Source organism: Etheostoma spectabile, chromosome 24 (assembly GCF_008692095.1).
Source record: "Etheostoma spectabile isolate EspeVRDwgs_2016 chromosome 24, UIUC_Espe_1.0, whole genome shotgun sequence".
NCBI classification, from domain to species: domain Eukaryota; kingdom Metazoa; phylum Chordata; class Actinopteri; order Perciformes; family Percidae; genus Etheostoma; species Etheostoma spectabile.
The window spans coordinates 339,879-350,416 of NC_045756.1; the positions used below are offsets into that span (position 1 = coordinate 339,879).

Here is a 10,538-nt window from a genome sequence, read left to right on the forward strand (position 1 = left end):
GAAGAAAAAAAATGAATGAATGAATGAATTAATTACTGGAGTTTAGACGGCAATAGAGAGGGCTGTGTTTAAAAAAAAATGTTCAATTCAGACGGATCGTCCTGAACGATCTGATATGGATTCGTAAATATCTCAAAATCGATCTTTTAACCCTAATGGACACGGGTTACCTCGACCTCAGATGACATTACTGTCTTCAATACGCTGTTTTAATATGATATTTGTATCATGTGAGATGGGAATGGGGCTAAATAACGCTCCAAAGCAAGGCAACGTTTTGAATAGGATGACTGGTTTTAGGTGTTTACAGTCACACCCTAAGGAAGCCATTTTGTTTCTGGTCACCTCTCACTGTGTGTGTCTGTATAGTTGCACTCTGTTGTGTTCATTGTAAATAAAAATGCATTAATGTAACAATTCTTAATGGAAACAATATTTTATAATTGCACCATGTCAGGGTGAATTCACGCAGAATTGGTATTAATGAGATAGCCCTAATTAAATCAATCTTGAATCCCATCAGGACCTTGTGAATGGAAGGAGGAAGACGACATATCGGCCTTTAGTTACGTCATTTCATGGTTGGTCTTGTGTTTTAGCTGAAAATAACCAAACTAATGAGTAATGGTGGCTTCATGTACAGTAGGAGTTGTCACTTCACAGATTTCAAAGGTGCACGATGCGTTCCTGCATGATGTCACTTCTGTTGACGAAGTAAATTTCAAACATCTCCAATGTTTCCGTAACTGTCACAACTAACTGACCAACCCCCAACGGCTCTCCCAACCATCTCGTCTGTGATTGGCTGGAAGGGGTTTGATGGATTTTGGTGCCTGTCCTGTGCCCCTGTGTTTGCCGTTTACGACCCCTGCGTTGTTTCCTGAGACCGGGTTTTTTCACGATGTGTTCAGGGGACAGGCAGCTAGCGGGGCGAGGAGAGACGCCTACAATAAAATACAGGAACTCACAGTGCACCTTTTAAGTTTCCTGCTCTTTGTTATCCTCACATTTCCTTTTGCATCGTTGGAAAACCCACTGATCGGATTCGTGTAGCACCGTTAGCGTCGAGCACAAAAGCAACGGGAACGCTCCCGACTGTGAAGTTTCCATCAGCAGAACATCTGACAGGAGAAGTCTCTCTGTTGGTGATGAGTGAGACATCACAGCTTGTTAAGATCCCTGAGGACAGCTGGAGGAACTTAACTCAGGGTTAGGTGAAGCAAAAGGTTTCTGAAAGTTGGAGGAAATGAACTTGATTGATCTCAATTGTAGAAATGATATCTACAGCAGCACAGAGTGAGACATAACCCGAGCATCTTTAGTATAGTATGTCATATATTAGTAGGAGTTTCTATACAATTTATGTTTACTGCTTATGACAAAGAAAACATGGCTTTTTATTGTTATTTTCAATTTAAGAAACAACAAACAGAAGTTATTTTATTTTTAATATACAGTACTGTACTGTATTTCTACCTGAGGCTGGGGCCCGTGTGGGGACACAGGGAAACATTTGTTTGTGATGCATCACTTGTTTGTGGTTATTTTTCCTCCCACTCCCTTGTGAATGAAGCTAACGTGTGTTTGCAGTGATGAGTAACGCTGAGAAACCGTCATCCATGACTAGCCACACTGTCCCATTCACTGCTGCAGGCCGCTTGTATTCTTCAATCAGAGGGACTTTTTGTTCTGTCAACACACTGTGGAGTGTATTTGACATTTTATTGGGATTACAGATTCTATCACTGAGAACATCTGTGAAGGTCCGAACGTTGCTGTATGGACAGTATATTGGAACTTGTTGGTATCCAATGCTGAAATAAACAAGAGGGATTAGTTTTTTGCTTTTTTAACTTGCACTTTTGACTGAATATCTACCTGATTCATGCTGTTGGTTTCAGTCCTTTTTCCTACTGCAACATGTCAAAATGTCTTCTGTTGGAAAGTGTCTATTTGCATCCTTCTACTTGCCTTTTGGTTGCTGTTACTTGAAATGATAATGAGGTAAAGTAACCTTTAGCTGAGCTTGGCATATATTACCGAGCTTACCAATATTTCCTACAGGATGACCAACAGCATAAGATGTTTGCAAGCCACTCGTCTGACTAAAACCCCACAAACCCGACATAAATAAACTCCATAACTGCAGCAGTTTGGTAGCTTTTAACTTTAACTGTACTTCTGTTTGAGTGGGTCGTTAAAGCTCTGCTTCGGGCGTTGCTTGATGACGCAACCGGTGTTATCGGCGTAGCTCGGCGATTGTAGTTTCTAACAGAACGGACGTCATTTCCTGTATTGTTGGTTTGATACTCTGATCTGGCTTTACTAGTATGAGAAAAACATTGGGTATATTTTGTAATTTCACCCAAAGGGGTCACATGTAATAAAAAGTTAGGAGCACAGAAATTGAAAAGCAGACTGATCCGGAGACCTTTAATATTAACCACTCATTGTTTATCTTCAGTTGAGGATCTCTTCATGCTTGCATTTACAACAGTTACAGCTTCTGTGAATCAGGTCATTGGATGCTATCAAATGAATCAAATGAATCAAATGAATGAGTGTAGAGAACCACTGGGATCAAAGTGTCACCATGAATTCTCCAAAGCACGTCATTCATCTTCCAACCATGTCTAGTGCTACTCTGAATCACCAGGACACGAGGCCTCCACGAATTATTAGGAATTAAGTAAGATGACTGAGTGAAAGAGCCAAATGTCGTGTACGGAGGAGGCAGTTTGGGGGGGGTGGATGTCTCGAAGACGCACAGTTTTGTCATTACAAACAACAGAAGATGGGAATTACTTCAAAAACGTTGTAGCTATCTATGGTTGTTTGGTTGCTAACGTTAAGCTCAAAACACCATTCAACTGACAGCCTTTGTTGTGTTTGATGCTAACTTGTAGCTAAGCTAGCAGTGAACCAACTCGGTTAAGTAGGTCCATTTCTACTGTGTTGACGTCACAGAAGTCTCTCGTTAGCATGTTGTAGGCTACGTGACACATGCACGACTCAATTCTGCACTCCACTTGCATCGGGGAGCAACAGCTGACATTGATCACCTTAACGATGGCTCGGTGCCATCAGGTGTCCCAGTGAGTGTTTCAGGGAGTGAGCATGCACAGCACCAGGGTCTCTCCTAAGTGGAATGCGGCCTTCGTTAATGGTTTTGAACACACCTGTCCTTTACCTACTATGACGTGTCAACAGGTCTGCTGTGAAAAAAAGTCCATTAGAGGTCCGTATATGGGTGAATTGTCTTAAAATCTTATTATCAGTGTATGTATGTATGTATGTTCTGATATATTTCCACACAATATAACTTATAAAATAATCCAAACACATCCAGAAATGTTAAGAAACGTCTCTTCTGTCGGGCGTCATGGGAACGCATTTAGCCTGAATGAGGGTTTTATGATTATTGGGCATCACGGTGACTCACTTCTGCCTCAAAGCAAGCTGGCGCTGCAGAGTTTGACCCCCGGTCCGGGCAGGGCCTCTCTCTGGGGGGTTAGCATGTTCCTCCTGTGTTTGAGTGGGTTTCCTTTGGGTGCTCGGGTTTGAAAAATATATTAAATTAGCCTTCTGGCTAATATAACACTGGGTATTTACAGAAATGTTGCTTAATGCATTGTCCTAATCTATTAACCCTCATGTTGTCCTCGGGTCAGATTGACCCGTTTTCCTACATCAATGTTCTGTTTAATTCCCCAAAATAACATGATTGATTCCAACGCTCTTTGCCAAGTACAAATCTCTACTTTCATTAATTTTGGGTCTTATTATATTTTATAGCATTGTAAAACAAATGGAAGTGTTTTTGAAATAGTATTGAGTAAAAGTTGACATATTCCAGTCTGTGATTATCATCAACATCCATTCCTTTAATTTTAGTCTCAATAATTCCTAATTTCTGCTTTTCTAAAAATAAAATCCAAAAAACAACTGTTAACTAAAGTTAATGAGTTAGTGTTACGTAGTGTTGAAAACGTCACAAAAAAGTGACAAACATTGAAAAAATGTGTCAAGTGTTGAAAAAAGGCACAAAAACGTCAGAAAAAGTTGAAAACATCTAAAAAAAGCTGCACCAAAAGTGTTGATTTTTACATTTTGACGGGAAGACAACACGAGGGTTAAAAAGGTCTCACAAGGCCGAGTTCCTCTGTTCCTATGACTGTGTGCTATTAGATATCAGGACATAAGCCTTTATAATTGATTAGTCATCAAGAGAAAAGTCCTTTTTTTTCTCACCAAAACCATTTGAGTTTTCCTATGAAATGTCTGGCACAACATTTCCAGTAAGAAACGGCCTGTTGGACAGCAGAGTCGTTCTCTTGGGATCCCATGACAACCTGAACTGATTGTTAATGAGCTGTTGCTGTGACTGGGGAAATGTTATGCAGACACCAGACACTCTCCAGCCGCTGTGGTCCACAGACCCTCCACCAGACTAGACCAGCATGGACACCCTCTTCTTCATCGGCCAGATCATCGGCGTGGGCTCCGTCTTCGTCCTCCTCTTCTTCGTCCTCGCCCAGCTGGTGTCCCACGTCGGCCGGGGGCTGGACGGCCGCGGCCGCGCCGTGCTGGTGACCGGCTGCGACAGCGGCTTCGGACACCAGCTGGCCCGGGCTCTGGACCAGAAGGGCTTCGTGGTGTTCGCCGGGTGTCTGTCTCCAGAGGGGCCCGGGGCCCAGAGTCTGGCCCGGCAGAGCTCCAGGAACCTGAGGGTCCTCCAGCTGGACGTCACCAGGGAGGAGGAGGTGCTGCAGGCCAAGAAGGTGGTCCACGACAACCTGCCAGACAAAGGTGAGGGATTAGCACTCGGGTTCTCAGGTATCCAGATGTAATGTGGAGGATTTCCTTGTCTAATTAGGGTTTCTGAATCTCATCATTTGATCATTTTTTGTGTATGAAAGTCAAAAAATTTAAATACAAAATCATAATTTTCAAATAACGGAGGGTAAGTAACTCAAAATGTAGACTTGAATCTGTCTTATCTCATCATTTTGATATACAATAGGTATCTTTTTAGTATTTCTAAAGTTTCCATACAGTGATTTAAATAAGTATATAGTATAGATAAGATATAATAAGATTATATAACACTAAGTCCCAATTTTGAGATACAAAGACAATAAGTAATTCAAAATCTCGACGTTTGTTGTCATGCCTTTTGGCTTCTGAAGCATTTTGAAACGAGACTTATTTACAATAAGACAATAACTATTAAGTCTCCCCCCCACTATTAATAACTATTGTTCAGAGCTTTTATTTTATTTATATATTTTAGTATCTTGTGGTTTTAAGCGTCTGGCCTCTGGTGTTCACTCACATATGGAGTGCGTGAATGGGCCCGGGGGGGGCAGTTGTGTGTGTATGTATATATATGAGTGTGTGTGTGTGTGTGTATATATATATGTGTGTGTGTATATGTATGTATATATATATTGTATGTATAGATGATATATATTATATATACTATATATATATAGATATATAATATATATTAAATGTAAATATATAATATGTAAATATGTGTGTATATATATACATATATGTGTGTGTGCGTGTGTTTTTATTATACACATCACTACATTAATACACGTGTGTGTGTGTGTGTGTGTGTGTGTGTGTGTGTGTGTGTGGTGTGTGTGTGTGTGTGTGGTGTGGTGTTGGTTTGTGTGTGTGGTGTGTGTGGTGGTGTGTGTGTGTGTGTGTGTGGTGTGTGTGTGGGGGGAGGGGGGACTGTATCAAGCACTTTCTGCTACATTTGTGTGTATATGAGTGGAAGTGCTTTATACCTGAAGTCTGATTGATGGTGACTGAGAACGTCTCTCTCTGAGGACCAGCTCTGCTTGGTTTCAGGCCTCTGGGCGGTCGTGAACAACGCCGGCATCTCCGACTGGGCCGAGATCGAATGGAGCTCCATCGCAGACTTCCAGAACATGGTGGACATCAACCTGTTCGGCGCCATCAGGACCACGTTGGCGTTCCTGCCTTTGATCCGTGAAGCCAAAGGTTAGCTGAAGTCCTCCGCTACATCCCCCCACCTGGAGCCTCTCATTCTTAACGTAGTGATGTGAGAAATGAATGTTTCATGTTTCAGGACGCATGGTTTACATGTCGAGCATCTTCGCCTTCTTCAACTGCCTGAACATGGCGGCGTACAGCGTGTCCAAGAGAGGCCTGGAGGCGTTCGCTGACTGCCTGCGGGTGGAAATGGACAGTTTTGGTGTGAAGGTATGGGAACGATGCGTGAGCGTGAGGCGTAATATTGTGGGAAGAAGCAGATGTCTTCTGCAAAAGGTCAAAAATATCAAGACGTGGAAGATAGATTTCATATCTAAGTGTTTTAGTACCACAGTAGAACTGTTACATGGGAAATCTGGGCCTTATTTAACTTTTATTTTCTTGTTTTTTCATTTAATTTGTTTCATTTCTTTAAAAATCTTATTTTTTCATTGCATTGTCTGTCTTTTGCAGAGAGCTATGCTCATTAGTCATGTTTTGTCTGTAGTGTGAACATTTTATAAAATATTCATCATTTTAGGAAGAAGCAGATGTCATACGCAAAGGGTCAAAAATATCAAGACATGGAAGATAGATTTCATATCTAAGTGTTTTGGTACCACAGTGGACCTGTTACATGGGAAATATGGGCCTTTTTTTAACTTATTTTATTAAGTTTTTTCATTTTAATTTGTTTCATTTCTTTAAAAATCTTATTTTTTCGTATTTTTTTGCATTGTCTTTGTCTTTTGCAAAGAGCTATGCATTGTTAGTCATGTTTTGTCTGTAGTGTGAACATTTTATAAAATATTCATCATTGTAGGAAGAAGACAATGTCTTCTGCAAAGGGTCAAATACATAAAGACATGGAAGACATATTTAATATCTAAGTCTAGATAACGGGGGTTGACCCCCGCTTGTGTTTTGGTACCACAGTAGAACTGTTACATGGGAAATCTGGGCCTTATTTTACTTGTTTTTTGTTTAAGTTCTTTAATTTCTTTAAATTTTAATTCATTTTTCGTTGCATTGTCTGTCTTTTGCAGAGAGCTATGCGTTGTTAGTCATGTTTTGTCTGCAGTGTGAAGACTTTATTTAATATTCACCCTTGTGGGACGTGTGCGGGGGATAGAATCGGACGCCTGTGGGAAGTTGCTGACTTACAGAAGTGTAAAACCAACATGAATGCAGAAAAACAGCTTCCTACGCTGTGCAGATTCCACCAACAGGGAATGTCTTTGTTTAATTTTTGCATATTTTTCGCCATGTTAGTTTGACAATTGTTTTGCTTTCTCGCCTAAAGTCAGAGGAAGATTGATTCCACTCTTTATTGGAGGGTGAATATGAAGCTTTAGCCAGTTAGCTTAGCATAAAGCCTGGAAACAGCCTCGTCCAAAGGTTACAAACTTGGAGTTTCCCTCGGCTGGAAAGGAGAGAACTTTTAAATTTAACATGTTTAGAAGCTCATTTCTGCCAAAAACAGAAAAATAATGAAATATCAGGAATGATAAGAAATAAAGCTACCTGTGCAAAGTTTAATTTAATATAAATCACAAATGTTTACATATTTGTGTTCATAACTACAAAATTAAGAAGTCCTAATTTTAACATTTCTTAAATTGTGAATGGAAATCGCCTAATTTTGACTTAAAAAGTAAAAATTTGACAGACTGTATCTCATAATTTTTCGATAGAGTAGCTGCTAGCGTTAGCTTATTTTGTAGCATACAGACATGAGATTGAATGAGTTGCACAAATAGTAGAAATACCAAAGAAGAAATATAAATATAAGGAGTGGGTATATGTACGGTATTTACATAGTTACAGGAATGTTATTATACAGTAATTACATAACATAATTAAGGAGTTGCCATGGTGAAAAGTAATAATAATAATAACAACAGTTGAGGATTGCACACATTTCAAACCAGTGTTATTGCACAAAACAGACAATATTGTCGTGTGTGTCTCTCTCTCTCTGTGTGTGTGTGACTGTGTGTGGTGTGGTGTGTGGTGGTGGGTGTGTGTGTGTGTGTGTGTGTGTGTGTGTGTGTGTGTGTGTGTGTGTGTGTGTGTGTGTGTGTGTGTGTGTGTGTGTGTCTCTCTTCTCTGTGTGTGTCTGTGTCTGTCTCTTTCTGTGTGTGGTCTGGTCTCTCTCTCTCTCCTCTCTCTCTCTCTGTGTGTGTCTGTGTCTCTTCTCTTGGTGGTGCTCTCTTCTGTGGTGTGTTGTGTGTGTGTGTGTGTGTGTGTGTGGTGTGTGTGTGTGTGTCAGAGTCAGACACTTGAGGGAGGAGTTATAAGTGTAATAGCCAAGGCCGAAATGACTCCCTGTGGTGCATTTTGGGTGAATGAGTCTATCACTAAAGCAAATAGCCAAACCTGTGTGTGTGTGTGTGTGTGTGTGTGTGTGTGTGTGTTGTGTGTGTGTGTGTGTGTGTGTGTGTGTGTGTGTGTGTGTGTGTGTGTGTGTGTGTGTGTGTGTGTGTGTGTGTGTGTGTGTGTGTGTGTGGTGGTGTGTGTGTGTTTGTTGTTTGAGAGAAACCCGGACTAATCTCTGATCCTCTAGAGGTCAGCATCATCAGCCGGGGAACTTCGGCCGAGCCACCAACATCTGAAGATGAAGACCGCCCTGGACATCTGGGAGAAACTAGACGCTGATCGCAAGCTCCTCTTCAACCAGCAGTACATGGAGCTGGCCAACGAGTACTTCATGTCCACGTGCAGTTCTGGTTTCCAGAACGCCGACATGGTCATCGACGCCATGCTGCACGCCCTCACGTCGGCCCGGCCCAAGCGCCGATACCTCCTGGTCTCGGCCACGGACGCGGTCTTCTTCCGGCTCTTCCCCTTCCTCCCCACCGCCCTCACCGACGCCGTGTTCTCTCTCAGCTCCATCTACGCCAAGAGAAGAGAGATGCTCTACGCTAAGCAAGAAAGACTCCAGGGGTAAGGTGGGAGAAGCAGGGCCCTGTAGCCCCCCCTGTAGGCCCCCCCCCCACACAGCTACTCATTCTAGCATCTTTTTGGGCCCCGGGTACTCGGTACTCGGCCCCCTTTCCACCCCTGGGTGGAGGCGCCTGCATGCAGCACGGTGGCTAAGTGGTTAGCGCTTCTTCCTCACAGCGAGAAGGTTCTCGGTTCGAGTCCAGGTCGTCCCGGGCCTTTCTGGGTGGAGTTTGCGTGTCGTGGGTTTCCTCCGGGTGCTCTGGTTTCTTCCCACCCTAGAGACGTGCATGCTGGGTAACATTGGCTAACACTGGCACGTTTACAGAAATGTTGATTAATGTGCATTGTCCCAATCAAATAAATAAATATCCAATTAATATTTACTGGCCATATAATGGTGGTAGTGTGTGTGGTGGTGTGGTGTGTGTGTGTGTGTGTGTGCATGTATAGCACTTGTGTTATGTGTCTAAAGAAATTATTATGATTATAACTTTTATAATTTGGGTTTTCATTCAATCTATACTCTGTTGGAATAAAAGTTTGACTTTCATCATGAATGCATTTTTGTGTTTATTTCATATTATTTATTCACTCATTGGGTCTTACGGACCTTATGAGCTGGAAAGGTATATATATATATATAATATATAATATATGTGTGTGTATATATATATATATATATATGCATAACCAACAACCAAGCAATTTGGAAACTGATGAAAATAAAAGAATCAGCCAGCTGATTACAACTGTGTAAATGATAGAATCAAACAATGAAGAAATCCAAGAGAAAAATAATTACTTAAAAGGGGAAAAAAGAAACTTTCCGACCTGCCTGTTGAAAAGAAATCAAGAATTAAAGGAAAAACTGAAGAAATAATTACTTAAAAGGGGGAAAAAAGAAACTCTCCTACTTGTTGAAAGGGAATAAAGAAGCAAGGAAAAACTGAAGAAATCAAAAAAGAAATAACTGCTTAAAGGGGAAAAAATAAAAACTCTCCCGCCTACCTGTTGACAGACAGGTGAGCTTAAATGCCAGAAAGCAAGCACCTGAAGGCAACGTGCTGCCCGATGACGCTGCACGTCGCCGCTGGAGGGCGCGGTGACGTCATCGATAAGGGAAGCTGCCAGTCTTACGGTTACCATAGTGTTACCACAGTGTTACCGGAGCCTGCAGGTCCGGTAACGGGACCGCGGAGAGCAGGGCCGGTAACGGGACGGTAGAAGCTGCTTTTTACGCTTTTTTAAACGCTGGAAAAGGACCAAACGTCCCTGTAATTCGTAGAAGAAGAGAAACGGTTCACGAGCAAGACGTTAATCAAGCCCCGGGCCATCACCTGTTGACGTTTCACGCCGAGTGACGTCACCGTGTTTGGGGGCTTTTCTTGTGGGAGCAGCTTCTTCAGTAAGTTAAAGGTCTTGGAAATTCAATAAAGAGTCATCAGATATTAAAGTTTATTTATCACATGTATCTGGTGTAAACATGTTGCTTGATTTGAAATTGCTTTATGAAGTTTTGTCCAACTTTTTTTTTAAATATTTTTTACAGAAATACATATATATATATATATATATATATA

The 10,538-nt window shown here is 41.6% G+C and overlaps 1 protein-coding gene across 1 annotated transcript; it reads left to right on the top strand.

The window, feature by feature from the left end:
- Nucleotides 1-4,299: 4,299 nt before the first annotated feature.
- Nucleotides 4,300-9,367, top strand: LOC116673953 (D-beta-hydroxybutyrate dehydrogenase, mitochondrial-like). The gene is given in 5 exon segments (XM_032506368.1): nt 4,300-4,809; nt 5,869-6,021; nt 6,110-6,264; nt 8,595-8,619; nt 8,622-9,367. Coding segments are annotated over 5 exon segments (1,023 nt in total). The 5' UTR covers nt 4,300-4,460; the 3' UTR covers nt 8,963-9,367.
- The last annotated feature ends 1,171 nt before the right edge of the window (nt 9,368-10,538 follow it).